We start from the raw sequence: 17,234 nt of genomic DNA, 5'->3' as shown, positions 1-17,234 counted from the left end.
AGGGGGGAGCGACATATTTTTTCAGATAAGTTTTCAGATGCGCATTGTGGATAAAACTGGACTCTTTGATGGGTGACTAGCTATAGTTAGCTACATACATGCGTGCTCGTCAAGCTGCCCTTGACTCAGCGTCCACTGTTGTGACATCAGTTATGATATTGCTCACGAGTATACACAGATGCATGTGGAAACTGTACTTGCGCATGAGAAAATGACCTATCCTCTGAAGCAGAAAAAACTTATTAAGAGGTGGCAGTAGCAAGTAAACAGGCAAATTAGACTGTGATTTATCATAACTTGATGCAAGTTGTGTGACAACAGGGAGTTAGGGTGTACTGTGCAGCAGCTTTTGCTGCAGAACAGTTAACCATGTAACATAATACGCAAGCCTTTTAATTCTTTTTTGCTTATTAGTTTTTCATACTAATAGCTTTTCCTTTCTGTTCTGTCAAGGTGTAGGGTTCGAGACACCAGGGTTAGGGTTTGAGACACGATATTGAGGCTCTTGGCTCTGCTTTTCTATCTCTAAAACTCACTGCATGTCACTGGTCTAGATACAGAAGAGACAGGAAAGTGTAGTTTCTCACTGCCCCTGTGGCTGACTCAGGGGTAGAGTTTAATTATCAGGCTGTTGGTCTTTGAGTCTCCACCAACAGTTCCTGTTCCCAGCTTCCTCCAACACAACCAGTAGCATTCTGTTAAATGCCTTTGTGAGCTGGCACTGTTTATAGAAAAAACAATAAGAGGAGAGATGTGGGCCAAGAAGTAGACCACATTATGGTCCTGTTTCCTGAAACTGCACTGCAGCAATCGCAGATGCAGAGAAATAATTTGTAACTGGTTAATCTTTCACTAAACTCTCAGCTATTAAACCAGGTTTACAAGTTTAGTGGCTTGAATGGAGAGTGGTTCCTGCTCTAGGTGGAGGGATACCACTCTTTGAAAGCTAATGAAGCTGATACAAAGCCACAGATATAAAAAACTATTTAAATGACACAAGGTTTGTGCCCTGAGAATATATATATTCCATATACTAACACTTTTGAAAATGTCTGATGGAAAATGTATTCTAGCCACGTTTACTAACTGTATACAAAAACCCAATTAGTCTACAAATAAGTCCTTAAAATTCAAGCAAATTTATAATTAGAATCAAGCTCACTGAGCTGAAACATGTCTAAACAATGACTGTAATTGATTTTTCTGTGCCGAGTGTCACAATTCTGTGACAGCCAGCACAAAATAACTTTAACCCTGCATCAACTCAGTTGTCCATATGTCTTATCACAATTAGGAGGAAACAACAAATAACCCTGGAAGTAGTTAACCACTAAATTGCCATATGGAACAAATTTTCACAACCACTTTGTCCAAAGAAAGACGTGAAAATAAACATTCTGCAATATGGGCTGTTCACAACAGTGCTAACAAGTCACATCAAAGTTTTTGCTGAATTAGGAAAAAATACCATCCCAGAGACATTTCACTTTTCTAACTGTAACTCAAGAGTTCTCATACAATTATCTTTTTTAATTTGTGTTATACAACACATCCTAGCCCCTCAGATGGCACATCTCTCTCAAACATCTTTGAATCCCAAGGCCATCTGTCTGTTTGTGAGCACGCAGCAGGTGATGAGGCATGATGGGTGCATTACCTGATCTGCTCAGGGGCTAAATAATGACACACAGTGTAGGTAAACAAAAAAACAGACATCCCAGTTCTGACAGTTCAAAGCCAGTAACAGCTAAACAACATGCTGGATGGTCAAATGTGTGCTCAGCCTTAAGACGCTCATTGTGTTGATTTAACTGCTATGACTGTCAACAAGACGTTACAGTCAAAATGGAGTAATGGCCACAAAAATGCCCTCTTTTGTTTAGGGAAATTAGAAGGTCACTTACGGACTTCACAAGCGCTGAGGGTGATGTGGAAAATAAAACTAATCATACTCAGGACTATAAACAGAGTTAGGTCATGCTTATTCAGATAACAGCCCTCAAGTGTTTCAAACAGCTTTTAGCTACAGTTGAGAAAGAGGGAAAAGGTGTGACCGTGGAATTGGGCTGATGCGACAGATAGCAGAGAGAAGCAGATAGGGTTTCATTCATGTGTCAGATTAGAGGGCTCTTTGTTACTGCCAGAGAGGGCAAAGCATGCCTGGAGAGAGGACAAGGATTGCCCTCACTCCCCTGACACTTGTGTTCGAATGTGTGCAAATGAAGGGAGAGTTTGTGCGTTTGCTGCATTCCTGTTTACATCATATGCAGGGCAAGGAATTACAAGGCGCTGCCATCTTGATCCTCGGGATCCTAATTTTAATGTCATGTTAGTGATTACTGGTTTGATGGGCCACATTTTAAAGTACTACATTCAAATCTCTCAAAATTCGTACTCATTACTGTTTTCTTTATGTAGGAGGATGGTGGAGGAAACAGCATTGATAAAGAATCAAAAGGTCAGTTCTTCCAAAACACAAAAACTAGTGGGAAAATATGATCTTTGAAGTCGTTAAAATAGCAAAGGTCTAGATTAGCTGTATTAAACTCAGGGTTTTCTAAATTATCTCACAATCTAAATGTGGCCATCCTTAGCTCCTAGTTATTAAAGGCAAAAATAGCCTGCATCTGATAATATCAATTTCACAATATCAAAACCTGATACATTACAAATTCCAGAGCTACTTTGCATGATTCTTCCCTGCAGCGGTGAGTAATAAAGAAGATACTGAGTAGACTATTTAAAAAAAAATTAAAAAAAAACACAGTAAAGATGCAGCTTAGAACAATTAATTTCACTTATGACAGTCAATCTCAAAGGAGGATCTTCTGTGTCAACATCAGTACGACAGAATATAAAGTGGACACCAACACACCATCAAACAGATGCTGTGCATGTTGCAACACACAAAGACAAAGAATGACACCTTAAAATAATACTGAACAAAAAGAATGACACCAAATTTTCACTTTGACATAAATAGAACTAAAGAAAGCTAAAATAAAAAACTAGAGCCAAGAAAGGTGTCTACTTTTTCTGTAGTTGCCCCTCACAGAGGAAACTAAATACAGGCACATAATATGAAATATTTAAAGAGCAGAAACATAAGAGGACTTTCAATCTATAGCTAGAGGCTAATATACATTTAATAAATTGTCTTTAGGTTGGCAATTTAAGTACAACGTATGTGTTCAGTGGCAAAAATGAAAGAAGACAAAATTAGGTATTTAACATTGGAAAATATGAAGCCTGTTCTAACACAATGATTTCAGGCATTAAATTGGATTGCCATGATTATTTACATTCAAAAAAGCATAAGACTTGTTTGTCTAAGAGTCTTGAGAGAGAACAGAATCACTTTGTTCTCTGAGGCACTGGGATGTGACAGATGAATTTTTAGTCCTCAAAATGGAGATAAATGGAAATAAATCCTTGCAAAATACACGTCACTGAGTTAAACTAGTATTTGCCCTTAGTTCCACACTTTCTGTCTTTGACATTCCTTGCAGTAGATATCACAAGGAAACCAATAGTACATTAATGTAATGTTTCAAGGGAAATAAACAATAACATAAACACAACCATGTGCAAAGATACCCGTGGTTTCCACTGCTGTCCACAAAGCTAGCAACCACACCACACCCATCTCTCGTGTCACTGTGACCAGGCTCAGGCCAGCTCTTCCTCACAGACCTTTTCATTGGTTAATGGTTTACCGAGCCGTACAAGACCCTGTGCTCCGCTCTGAGGAGAGCAGGGTTGCACTGTACTGCCAAAGAGTCCAAGTTAAAGTGAAATTGCTGCTTGACACTTAGGTGCATAACAGATTTTAGAACATGTTGCCTATATAACAGAGGCCAGAAATTGTCAAACATCACTACGAAAACAGGCTAGCAGCCTTCCTTGTATTATAACACTATATAGCATGAGCTGACAGAGAAACAGATCTCATGGGCAAATGATATTGCAGAGTCTGTTCAGAATACCTTTACTGTCCCATGAGAGGCCTTTTTAAGTTTAGCAGACATCCATTCTTTCATATTTTCATTTCATAGTTACAGGATCATCATAAGGACACTTGCATTTATTTCTTTTTTTAAGTGGCCATGTTTTAACAGTGATATTGCCCTCTGAGGTGTCCTAAAACAGGATCATAAACTTCAAAGAGGCTACACTAATTTTGTAAAGTTCAAATCTTTCTTTCTGCCTCATCCATTTATCCTATATAAGTATTATGTGTTATTATGTATAAACTCTGCAAATTATCTTTGCACAAACATGTACTTTCAATATTGTCTGTCTGCTAACTGTTCTCAGTCGAGTGACATCAGAGTATACGGATACATCAGTCAGTAGCGTTTGTTGCAGACAAGCCAACTGAGAATTAACACCCCACGTTGCAGCTACTTGCAGCTTTCAGCATATTGTTTTAGTTAGCCAGACCAAGAAAACCAAAACAATGTTACTTCCTGTAACACTGTGGGCAACCAAAGCACAGGGACCCACACACACTGATTGTACTACCGTCTTTAAAAAGATGAAGTAAACAAGCGACTGGTGAAGAAAGTAAAACATTTACCAAGCCCAAAAGACCCAGATATTTTTCTCAAGAGCTGGCACACCTCACTAGGGCCAAAACACCAGTGACCATTGGACTTCACATTTGACAGGTAGCCAGAAATAGGTCTCCGATGGTTTCTGAGGCTTGCTACATTTGTTCACCATTCCCTTTGTGCAGTGCAACAAGCATACCCTATCATCAGTTTGTGTGATCTTGTGGGCTGGAAGCTGCTGCCAAGTGTTTTATCTGAACCCGTATGTTTTGGAGTATATTTTCATGCCACAAAATAAACAACGAGAGTGATAGAAAGCTGCATAGAGCTCTGTAGTAGGGCACTCACTGTCAGCAGAATTCGGAGTAGTCCTTTCACATTATTATTAGTGTTTCAATTCAGTGTAAAATATATTCCTCGATGCCGTTCAAAAATCTGTGTTTTGAAGAATATTGTTTTCACTAAATGTTTTTACTGACAATAACTGTGATGAATTCTGTGACCAATAAAACCTTAGATCAAACCCACACAGGTGTTTTCAATTACTCTGGTTGATTGAGCCTGTATGCTTGGTCATTTATACACAGCCACAGGCCTGAGACAAGGGCTAATCAGGCAACATGAGTGACATCACCTGTGTGGATGGACTATTTCAGGCTTGTCTGGGGCGATAACCAGGTTAAACCCGAAATCTGCCATCATCTACAGCAAAGATTCTACACTTACTGAGGGAGGCTGCATTCAAACCTGCTGTTTACATGAGTCAGTCTGAAAAAAAAGTGTGATATTACTTGGCTTATGCTTGGTTTCCATGCATAAAAAAATGTATTAAATAATAAACAGACTGAGCTTGTCGACCAAGACGGGTAAGACTCCACAAACCATGACAAGACAACCAACACTTCTCAGCAGTAGAATATAAGAAAGTCTCTAACTACACTTTATGAATGATTGTGGGTTTTGGATACTACACAGACATATTAATATTTCTCAATCAAAAACAGCAGTTAGTTATTATAAAGAGGAGGTGTAATATGGTTTCAACTGCTGAACATTCTGAACATACTCAACTTTACTTTCACTTTTATCTGATACAGCGTAGTACCTTGTATCCAGCTAGCGTGGACCACATGTACCAAGAGAGAGGAAAAAAACCCACAGTATAGTACGGGGGACCAGTCCTTTGACTACAGATAGGAGATACACTCTTCTTCCCTCTTTAGTAACATCCTGACTCCAGGCAAAAACAAAGCCACCACAATCAGCTGCTTTATTTAAAACAAGTAAATCCTGGTGTTTATAACTCCAGCCCCTTTGTCACAAGTCATCACAACCGCTGTTCTAGGTCACACTTTTTTTTTTTCTTTTAGGTAAAACCCTTGAGAAAAACATTTTGCATTTAACCAAATACAGTGTAGGACTCATGCAGTGAGCCTGCAAATGACATAGACTCTGGCCTTTATGATAAATCAGATTATCGCCCAAGTGGAGGGTGAGCAGCGGATGTGAAGGGCATGACAGAATGTGTGTTGAGGGTGGTAAGCATAATGAAATGCATGGTGCCATCGCTCAAAGCTCTAAAATGACGCTGACCACGCTAAACATGGGTGTCCCAGGGACACATGCAGAGCTGCACTCTGATATTTCTGTCAAAACATGTGCCTCCCTGTCTCTCCAGCTCATTTCAGTGAAATAGCAATTACTTTTTCCAGACTAAAGAAAACACACAATAAAACATGCACTTATACCAATAAGTACATGTTTTATTGTGTGTTTTCTTTGTGCTTTCTCTAGATGGATTTTGCATCTGAAAACAATACCACCCTGTGATATTTCTTTTCACGTTTGCTACAGTCACATGTTTCTCTGTCTCTCATTTATAATAACAGAGATAAAACTATTACATTCAATATGTACCTCTTATTAAAACAGTAAAAAAAAAAAAAGTATACATTTCTATAAAACAAGAAATATACATTTAACAAACATGAGCCACTCACAAAGTTGACACTCTGCCCTTACAGTTGAAATTCCTGGCATTATGTACTAATGAGCATCATCTTGCTCAGTACTATGCCATAAACATTTCTGAGGAACCAAGTCACTGAGAAACAGCTGAAATTATTAGTCAATTAATCAATTAGTTGTTAGAGAATTGTGACAATTTTCAAGCAAAATATAAATACTGATTACTGTGAGGCTTTGCTTCTTCTCTTTGTCTTTGCTAATAAACTAATTATCTTTGCAGACAATCTGAAGTGATGTCATGTGATGGCATCTTGTGCTCTGGGAACTTGTCATAGGCTTTTTTTCCCCCAACATTTTCTAATATTTTATAAACCAAATGATTATGTAGGGCTGTTAGTTGCAGACCTACATAACATTGTCTGCTATACTAAAAACAAATATTTGCGTTAACATTTCAGAACAGAAAAAAAGATAGTAGCTGCAGTGAAAATCTACATCTGTGTTTGCTTTTTTGACAACCTGGTGGTTGTCACACTGGTGGGTGATGGAATAGTTTTGTATGTAATGGTGCTACTACTTCATGACATGAGAAGAAGTGTCTCTACTACTTCAATTCACTTGCCTGCACTGTGGGGGTTGGTGTTGGGAGTTAACTCCAAGACTACTGACATGGAGGATGAGTCTCCATTTCTAAAAAGGACACCATTGTGTTGCCACTGTGACAAAGCAGTTTTGCAGGTTTCACATTCACCTCTCCTCCCTCTAACCAGCCAAACTCTAGCTGAGCGTGCTCTCTCCTTCACACTAAACTTCCTTCTTACGTGTAGTTTCATTCATTCACTCGCAGGTGCAGCAAAATCATTTCATAACTCTGGCAGCCAAAGGACTATCAGCGCTGCAGTCAGACAAAGCTGGATAAGGGTTTTAGGGTGGCGAACAGGTAGTAGACAGATAAGGCACGCACACATGCGCGCACACACACACACACACACACAGACATACATTATGATTGACCTGGATATGGTACATCAAAAAAAGCACTTGACTGATTAGCTGCAACAGCTTCTATGCCATGAAGAGTCTCACATTGGTCATCACGTCTGATTCAATTAAAAACTGAGGTTTGTTTTTAATAAAATGTTATATAGAGTATGTAGAGATCAAAAAAGACAATAAGAGGAAATAAATGAGCCCAATGAGAGAGAATGTGTATTTTAATTATTTAAGCCTAAACAAGGGCAAAAGAGTAGTTTCTGCACTTAAAGTCTGCTGAGGAACTCAGCCCCTGTAGCACAATAAATAAGAATATACTGTGTCGTGTAAGGATAATAAGGGCAACCAGAGAGAAGTAATTTAGCGTATGACTCGTTGCAGTTTCCAATGTGGGCCGCTCAGCATTCACTCAATATAAAATACAACTGGTGCTAAAGTAGCCCACCTATTTTTCTTTTTTTTCCCATCAGTGCCTTTTTATGCAAATGTGAATGATGTCAGACTTGTCCAAACGTTTACATGTCACTGTCAGTACGCCACCGTGACAGTGCTATCTAAGGCCTATTCTGAGCTCTCTTAATCAGCTTACCAGGTTGAACACAGTCTCCACAATGTCTCGGTTGGAAACTTCCCCAACTTCCACCAGGCCAGCCAGCACGGCGAATTTCATCCTTATCCCCCTGATAGGCACTCCGGGGTTGAGCGCCATGGCGCCTGATCTCCCGTCCTTTCCATCACCTGGCTGCGCAGCGCCCGCTGTCTCCTCGCTAGCCATTGCTACGGAAGCAAGGACGGGACAGGTGGCGTTCACAGGTAAGGCACCTGTTCACCTCCAATGGTGACAGTGTAGCCGATGTCGGAGGTTAAAGAGGAATCTTATGTCCCCTTCAGCTGAGTTGTTGACAGTCTACAGGCACACAAGCAAAACGTTTCCCTCCCCATCCAAAACAGTTCAGCGAATAAACATCGAAAGTGGGCAAAAAAAAAAGCGCAAATTGAATTTGTTAGTCGCTGAAAGACTGGAAATGTCACCGCTTCACTCCACAGTGAACTGCTCCTCTCCTGCTCCGTAACTTGATACCAGGCGGATGGATTAATACCGTTAAAAGCCGTATGGAAGTGAGCTCCAGGTACCGAGGAGGAAAGCTGGTGAAGCAGAGCTCGTCCTTAACCAGTTTTCTCCTCAAATGTGCAAACGAGGATAGAGAGACTTTAATATCTCCGCACAGCACTGGAAGTTGCTATTGTCACTGAGTCCACACACTTGACAGGTAACGCGCTTGGCAGAAGCAATAACTCACAAACTGGAGGGGGGCAAGTCCGCCAGCAGCTCCAGGAGAAGTCGAGAGGGACGCGGGTCCGCTTGGTCTTCCCCGGTGAACTCCACAGACTTGGTTAAATATACCGTTGACCCAGCTGCGCTGCTTTCTCTTCCTGATTTACCCCGGCAGCTTCAGCTCGCCACCGCCATGACAGTATAGCCCTTGAGTGAGTGGAGCATGCGCAGTGGGGTGCTGGGTTTATTCAGTTCGGTGGCAGGTGTGCCGCTCAGGTGGCTTTCTAGCGCGACACACTAGGATTCAGTTAAAAGAAACATGCGCGTACAGTTGTATTCAGTTACTGCGACCGTAGCCGGATTGACTACGGATTTACTTATGTCCTTTTATTTTAGTAAAGTTATGAATGTAGAGCTTTAACTTACAATGGAACACTGTTATATTGTATCACCACTTCTAGGCATGAATATTTCTTCCACTGCTCTATAAAGGAAGCAGAATCCACTAGAATTCAGTTAAAATGTCTTCTCTTTTAGGCAATACACTTACTGTATGTCATAATTTACAGCCATAAATAAAGTAAACAAATAAAAAATAAAGAGTACAACCTACTGCAAATTCTGTAAATTAAATGCAGATAAAGATCTTGTAATGGAAAAACTGGTTGTTATTATTTCCCAAAAACAAATCTGATCAAAATGTTTAGCATTTGGCAATAGTTGACGAAGAATAAAGTAATATTTCTATAATATAATATAAAATAATATTTTTATATTATGATTATGATAATGTCACTGAATACATTTTTATACTGGTTTTATATTATTATATTGCCGTCATCTCCTGTAGAATCCCTGCAATAAGAAACTTATTATTTTTTAGGATATTTGTTAAATTTAAATTTAAATATATATATATATATATCATTAAACTGTAGTTGAAAATCACACCTCAGAATATAACAAATGACAAAAATTCCATAAATGATAAACGAGTACATTATTGTATCCTACCATGAACCCCCACAGGGAGCCTTGTATCTTTTCCTTAAGGTAATGTAATATGTAGAGCAACCACCAAACATAGCTTTATGCTGTGAGAAAACACAGAGCAGGGGTTTGAAATGTATGTAGAACTTTGTTTCTCTGCAGCATTCCCGCACATTGACAGATGTCTGCATGCTGAGGCAATGGAAACCAAGCATTAAAGCAAAGTGACAGCTTTGCACTGCTTGCCTTTTCAAATCACCACCAACAACCCGTGAGATGTTCACATAGCTGAATGGATGAGAGGCACTAGTGTCATCTATGTTTATTACTGCATGAAGGAAAGTCTGAATCAAATACAATCTGGAAAGTGATATACCTGCTCTATACATATTAAATGATGCCCACATCTTTAAGTATTTGTCTTGTCCTTTGTCCTCTCAAACTGTTGACTTCATATGGCTCAGCAGCTATGAGTGTGGTTGCCACAGAGGCAGCTGACGTCACTGTTACCAATGACCTCCCAGTAGCTGAGCCCTTAGGGACCCTAGGAGTCATGGAAGCCAGCAACACCACCCATGAGATGCAGGCCTTGTCTCTGATGTAATGACCTGAAATCAGCAGACTTGGTCACTGCAGCCCAAATGTAGACTTCTTTAAATAAGGCTTTGAAAAAGGAAGCTTTTACTGACCTTTAAATGGAGTACAACCCTTACCTTATTATTTTTCTAACTGGGCTCTATAGTGATAATGAAACTTCAGCCACAAATCAAAGTTTTACTGCATCATCTTTTGCTCCCTTCCTGCCATCCTGTTTGAAAATTTCTAAGCAGATGATTGTGATTTCTGCAAATAACTTGTGTCAGAAATAACAGTGAGCACTTGCAAAAGGCTTTACTTTCAGACTGTGTCTGACTAAAGCTTGCAAGATTCATTTAAAAGGCATTGAAAGCAGAGAAAAGTAAATTAATGGTGTCAAAAGAAAGTTCCAAAAGATTAAACCTGTCATTAAAGACAACAGTTTAGTCTCTGTGTTTGTGCAAATGACACAGCAGACATTTAGATGAAATAAAAAGAAAATTGCAAATATAAAAATGCATAGAATACAAGAAGACCCTGAAAAAGTGTACAGCTGCAATGCTATATGTAGCCCTATGCATTTGGATGCTATGTTGGTTGTAAGGTCTCATATATACTAGGTTGTCTTTGCTGCAGCATTTTTGTATCTGTTCAGCGGCAACAGTGTTCACCTCTCAGATTTGCATGTTCCGAATATTTTTGCGTTTATAGAGACACTGGGTGTTTAAGCCTTTTGTAACTTATTTAAATAGAAATATTTGAATGTGTTTACATCAACAACTGTCCACCTGTATTAAGTGCACAAAAACTGTGAGTGTGTATGTGAGTATGTGTGTTTTTTATCTTTGATTTTACACTGAGTAGCCTGTTTATTAGGTACACCTAGCTAAAGCTAATACAGTCTCATAACTGACGGGGTCTTTCTATTATTTTGTTCACGCCATTTATATCACTGAGGATACTCTAAATAACAGAAGCACCTCTCTGCATAATGCAAGACAGTTCAACACTAATTTACACATTATCTGAAATTATCATGAAGTTGAATCAACTCTTCTCAACAGTTTCAACAAACTCTGAACATTATAACCTTCATGAAGGAGGATTAAATGCACAGCTGTTGTATCAGACTGCATTATTGCATCATGTTTAGCCAGGTGTAACTGCTAAACTGCCACCTGAGTGTGTTTTACCAACAGACAAATACTTCCCTTTGTTACAATAACAGGGTGGGTGGATGATAGGCTACACCTGCATGACGTGTTAACATACCTATTGACTGGTTCATCCTGATGGGTTGGCCCAGGATGATGAATATTCTTTTTTGATTCAAGTATATCATTGTTACCAGTTACTTTGATTTAAAAAAGGCCAGTTGTAAAGTAGGAATCAACATATATTGTTGGTGTGCATAATACAAAAGCAAATAAAAGTTGTAACAGTTTGAATTTGATATGGAACTGAATATCTACAGTAATTGTAAATTTTAATCACAACTGCATAATATATAATAATATAAAACTGACCTGTTTTTCAGTTAGAGATGCAGAAACTGAGAGAGACAAATGCTTTTTAAATTTTTTTCATATTAATTGATTTCCAAACACAAATCAGTGGCTGTCATGTACTGATTCACCTGTGTAACTGCATATGTTCTTAGGTAGTTTTTTGTGCAAACATTCATTCATTAATTCTGGATGTAACATCATGTTCGGTCAGTTTGCCACTCACAAAATACAGTATATTGGATTATATCATAGCTATATAGCACTGTGCAAAAGTTTTGACGCACTTGTGAAAAAGGGCTTTAACATGAAGAAGACTTAAAAACATATTGACAAGGTTATTTTTAGTTTATCAGTTATCTTGCAAACAAAATGCAGTAAACTGACAAAAAACAATATTTGGTGTGAACACCTCTTGTCTTTAAAACAGCACCAGTTCTCCTTGGTACACATGTATACAGTTTTGCATGCCACTTGGCAGGTAGGCCGTCCCAAATATCATGGAGAATTTGCCACACTTCTTCTGTGGATTGTCTCAGTGTCTTCTGTCTCTTCATGTAATCCCAGGCTGACACCATGATGTTGAGGTCATGATGTTGTTCTCTGTCTCTGAAGAAATATTTGACTCTGGCTGTATGATAAGGGACGTTGAAGAAAGAATTTAGAACCAATCAGGCAACAAATTATTGCCCTTATCAAAATTTTTAAAATAATTTTACAAATCACATTTATATTAATCTAAAACTCAGATGTAGCCTATACATCAACCTACTGTTACTGACATCTCTGTGCAGCCATATATAGCCTTTGTAGGCTTACTGTACATGTATGTCCATGTGTAGCTTCCTGGACATTGTTACTAGTAGCCTACTGTTTATATTGTGTAAGAAGTCATTTAGAGTCACCAAGAATCAGAGTCAAACTCCTTGCACACACAAGACACAGACACCACGACAGTTTATTTAACATGTAAGCAGTTACTTCTGAGGCACATGATATTATCCGAGCATTAGTTTCACCAGTAGGAGGCGCCAAAAAAGAAACACTACAAGGGCTCGCGAGATAAACAAATCTCACGACCTCGGTCTCTCTTTAATTCTCGCGCGATTACCTATTTCCTCCTCTTTCACTCCCTGTAGCCAACATGGCAGTCGGCAAGAATAAGAGGCTGACCAAAGGCGGCAAAAAAGGTGCCAAAAAGAAGATGTAAGTAGCAAATTCACACATGGTTATACGAAGCAAGCTTTGCGCTTTTCGCCAGTGTTACTTTGGTATATAAAATGTGAAGGATGGAGCCGATTTTAGATAGATGTTACAGGGCCGGTGCTAGTCTCGTCGTCGCCGGCCTCTGTGCCGATGGATGTAACCCATACCATGCTGCGTCCATTCTACTCTGAGCTGAAGCACTTTGCCATAATTAGGCTGATTTAGTCAGACTTGTATATTTCCTCTGGAGGATTCTAGGTGTACGTAAATAAAGTATGTAGGGTTGTGCGAGTTGTCCTCCACAGTTAGAGAGTGTAACGTTATTTGCCAAAGGCTACCAAATGTTAGCATGGATTTAGCTAAGCTTACCCATCAATATGGCAGTCCCAACTTCAGTTAGCCAATTGATAAATTATACTACGAACAACCTGATTGTCTGGATTGTTTAGTGAAGTCATTTAGCAAATCGGTAGACATGGTGGTGTGGGGAATGATAAAGGCTAACCTTCAATGTTCTGCTAACCGAAGCAGTTTCTTTCGCAGCGAGCTAACTGGTTAAGCATGTCACTCCTGCCTGCCTTAGTCCTGCTCACAGGCCGCCTGTACACCCCCATCCATGATGTGAAAGATGCTGTGCTGGTTAGTTCACTGTTATATCTGTGTAATTAATTTACTTTTCAATCTTGTGCAGTGTGGACCCTTTCTCCAAGAAGGACTGGTATGATGTCAAGGCACCAGCTATGTTCAACATCCGCAATCTTGGCAAGACCTTGGTCACCAGGACTCAGGGAACCAGTAAGTCTTCATTGCCCGAAAGATTTTTATATAGGTACATGTGTTATTGCATACTACTGTGTTCTGTACATCAGGCTGTCATTGAGTACAGAAAAGCTCTATGTGATGGACAGGATGAATGAGACTATTTGTAGTAAAATTAACAAGACTTTAAATTGTCCTGTCATTATTACTAAAGAATATTTTTAGAGTTGCTTGTGTGTCTGAATACCTGGTGGTGGTGATGAGATGGGAATTCATGATAAAGTATTTCGGTCCCAAATGATGGTTGCTGATTACTTATGAGATTAACTGATTCTCCCATTTCTACGTTTCCACTGATTCCAGAGATTGTCATTACTTTCAGTCCTTCTAGTGCTTGTGTTTGTGCTTAACTTTTGTTTTCCAAACATCCAGGAATCGCCTCTGATGGTCTGAAGGGACGTGTGTTCGAGGTGAGCCTCGCTGACCTGCAGAACGATGAGGTCGCCTTCCGTAAGTTCAAGCTCATCACTGAAGACGTTCAGGGGAAGAACTGCCTCACCAATTTCCACGGCATGGATCTGACCCGTGACAAAATGTGCTCAATGGTTAAGAAGTGGCAGGTAATGATCATGGTTTTGTGAAAAGCACTGTTATCCTACTGAACATTTGACTGTGGTCAATGTGTTCAACAAGTTCAGTTTCAGCAACGATGCTTAATTAATACATATTTGAAAATGTTGGTTCTCAAAACTTAGATGTTAAATACTGTTTACAGCTTGATTTATTTTCCACCATTACATTTTTATTGAAAAGTCTGGTTTTTAGGAACAGTGATTTGTGTACAAGTGGGATTATGATGGGTCTGAATTTTTGGATCGTCTGGGAACATCTGATGGGAATTGCAGTTCTGTGTCTAATTAAGGTGATCATGAAGTGCATCAATTTGACACTTATACTACACAATAGTGAAAATCCAATACTGAAGAGCTTCTGAATGTTACTCATGGGACATTGCTAGAGAAGAGCATAGATGGTTAATTTAGCTTGTGGGAAGAAAAGCATAAAAACTATATTTGCGTGCCATTGAGTGGTCATTAATTTGTAGTGTGTAATGGAATTCAATAATTTTAGGGAATGGGTCAAACCACATTGTTTTGGTTACTTCTGTCTAGTGTGTGGAATTTAAAGGGAAGCTGTGATTTTTATCATGAGATAACTTTGAGTTCACCAAGTGCAATAAATCCTCAATACATGTGACCATTGTTTAACAGGTGGTTGCAATGTACTCTGCATTCCCAGACCTAATGAATCTTTATCCCCGAAGCATAGTTGACAGTGAAGTGAAATCTTCATGAAACATGAACAGTAAGATTCATGTGAGTTCTTCAGAAGCAAAGTTACAGGGCTTCAGTTAGACTTCACGTTGTGCATCTTTTTTCAGTAGTGATGTAGGATGAGAACACAGAAGTTGCATGGAAAGTCTTGACAGACAGCTTTTTTTAATAGACACAGTGCAGCCAAAAGACTTGTTTTGGTTTGAGTTTTGGGTTGAATTTTTTTTATAATCCTGACACACAGGCTATTTTATAATTGGGCTCCATGAATGTGGAAGAACAGTAAAGTTATGTTGGTGTTTGAAGATTTTTTTTTTTGGGTACTTGGGTAAAAAGGTCAGATGTACTTTTAATTACTGGAAGAATAGCTTGCATAGTCATTGTGATTTTGGCCAGAAACTGTTATTCATCCTTTAGTAACTTAACACACAGAAATGAATGAGATTTAACTTGAAGTCTAATTGGTATGGATCTTTTCTTTGCTCTCAGACCATGATAGAAGCCCATGTGGACGTGAAGACCACCGACGGCTACCTTCTGCGTCTGTTCTGCGTGGGTTTCACAAAGAAGCGCACCAACCAGATCAGAAAGACCTCCTATGCCCAGCACCAGCAGGTCCGCCAGATCCGCAAGAAGATGATGGAGATCATGACCCGTGAGGTTCAGACCAACGACCTGAAGGAAGTTGTTAACAAGCTGTAAGTCATGTACAGTTAATCCTGCCCCTGAATGAATTGTAAATGATTTCTTTTGCATGTTCAGGAAAAGCCTCTGCCAATGTTGATGTAATTGCAATAAAGCTACATCTGTTGGATTCTGAGTTGTAAATAGATGGCAGATGCTGATAATCTTGCTGATAATTCAAAAGATCCAAAGATGTGCAAAAAGTTAACTGTCAGGAGATGGTCATGTAAAAATGCCAGTTCATGGAGACTTGTCATCTCTGAAAAAGCTCAGTTGTTGTGTATTGTCATGTTACAGGATCCCAGACAGCGTTGGTAAGGACATTGAGAAGGCCTGCCAGTCCATCTACCCCCTACACGACGTCTACGTCCGCAAGGTCAAGATGCTTAAGAAGCCCAAGTTTGAGTGTAAGTGATTGAACAGCACTGACACAGGGCACCCTGTGACTTTTGTTTTGTTTTTTTTCCTACTTGTGGGAGCACATGATGACACTGTTTCGGTCCCATATGATCACATGATTACTATCCATTGAGATCATCTGATGTTCCCTTCATGACAAAATACTGTGTTTTAGTGAGAGAACATGCTTGGGACTGATCTTTTGACTTTGAGTGATCTTTTGACTTTGAGTGACCTGATGAGGTTGAATTGTGTGAGGGATGAAATATCACTGATTTTAATTTAAAACATCTAGCTTCCTAATTGCCAGTGACCTCCTGAACTATTATTTATGAGCCTGGGTTAAAAGCTTCTTGTCTTCTATTACAGTGGGCAAACTGATGGAGCTCCATGGTGAGGGCGGTGCCGGCGGTGCTGCAAAGGCATCTGGTGACGACGCTGGAGCCAAGGTGGAGAGGGCTGACGGCTACGAGCCCCCCATCCAGGAGACAGTCTAAAAACCACCCTGACAGATTTAATAAAAAATGTAAATGACCAATGGACTGTACTGTCTTCTATTTTTGTGTGTAGCAGTAATTGAACTAATACATTTTGAACAGAGTACCAGTCAGAAGTTTGGACACACTTTGACCTGAATGGGAAAGTGTTGAAACTTTTGACTGGTACTGTATGTACAGGGGCTGGACAACAACCTGCACAAGCAATGAAACAATCAAGTTCAAAGTTGTGCTTCATTACATTACACAGTTGTTCATTTACTCAATACTAGTCCATGTGAGCACAGTCAATACATAATCTACATGTAATGTTAATGGAACAGGCGGTATTTGCATTAGAGCTTGGCACCCTATTAATATTTAGTCAGTCAAGTGAAACCGGTGTCTATCAAGATGAATTGTAATTTCCTGCAAAAATGAAGTGGGTAATCTAATGTTACTGAAGACATGCAAAACTACAGTGCTCAGAAACCACATTTTGACTTTGAATAAAT

At 39.4% G+C, this 17,234-nt stretch overlaps 2 protein-coding genes and 2 non-coding genes across 7 annotated transcripts in view; 3 read left to right on the top strand and 1 right to left on the bottom strand.

The window, feature by feature from the left end:
• The window catches only part of lrba (LPS-responsive vesicle trafficking, beach and anchor containing), a 179,846-nt gene extending 170,855 nt beyond the window's left edge, over positions 1-8,991 (bottom strand). For all 4 annotated transcript variants that reach the window (XM_023406305.2, XM_023406306.2, XM_087174014.1 and 1 more), the window contains exon 1: positions 8,104-8,991. In XM_023406305.2, coding sequence (XP_023262073.1) covers positions 8,104-8,289 — 186 coding nt within the window. In that variant the 5' untranslated portion in view covers positions 8,290-8,991. The remainder of the gene's footprint in view (positions 1-8,103) is intronic.
• A 3,956-nt stretch (positions 8,992-12,947) lies between these two features.
• Positions 12,948-16,781, top strand: rps3a (ribosomal protein S3A). Its single transcript, XM_023406311.2, has 6 exons — positions 12,948-13,067; positions 13,759-13,862; positions 14,259-14,446; positions 15,650-15,858; positions 16,142-16,251; positions 16,613-16,781. The coding sequence occupies exons 1-6, from the start codon at positions 13,006-13,008 to the stop codon at positions 16,738-16,740; spliced, it is 801 nt and encodes a 266-aa protein (XP_023262079.1). The 5' UTR covers positions 12,948-13,005; the 3' UTR covers positions 16,741-16,781.
• Positions 14,093-14,161, top strand: LOC111655066 (small nucleolar RNA SNORD73). Its single transcript, XR_002760781.1, has one exon. It is a non-coding gene; the product is annotated as a small nucleolar RNA SNORD73 (small nucleolar RNA).
• LOC111655067 (small nucleolar RNA SNORD73) lies at positions 16,322-16,390 on the top strand. The gene has a single exon (XR_002760782.1). It is a non-coding gene; the product is annotated as a small nucleolar RNA SNORD73 (small nucleolar RNA).
• Positions 16,782-17,234: the final 453 nt, after the last annotated feature.

Source organism: Seriola lalandi, unplaced genomic scaffold, assembly GCF_002814215.2.
Source record: "Seriola lalandi dorsalis isolate HSWRI2012SDOR001 ecotype SW California unplaced genomic scaffold, Sedor1 jcf7180002054301, whole genome shotgun sequence".
NCBI classification, from domain to species: Eukaryota; Metazoa; Chordata; class Actinopteri; order Carangiformes; family Carangidae; genus Seriola; species Seriola lalandi.
Note: the sequence above shows the minus strand (reverse complement) of the source record. Positions and strands in the feature narration are given on the sequence as shown.

Excerpts from the sequence above, each read along its gene's own strand:
- rps3a (XM_023406311.2), top strand. The coding sequence starts at position 13,006 with ATGGCAGTCGGCAAGAATAAGAGGCTGACCAAAGGCGGCAAAAAAGGT. Across the intron at positions 13,863-14,258 it reads CACCAGGACTCAGGGAACCA|GAATCGCCTCTGATGGTCTG; the intron begins GTAAGTCTTCAT and ends CCAAACATCCAG. Across the intron at positions 15,859-16,141 it reads AAGGAAGTTGTTAACAAGCT|GATCCCAGACAGCGTTGGTA; the intron begins GTAAGTCATGTA and ends GTCATGTTACAG.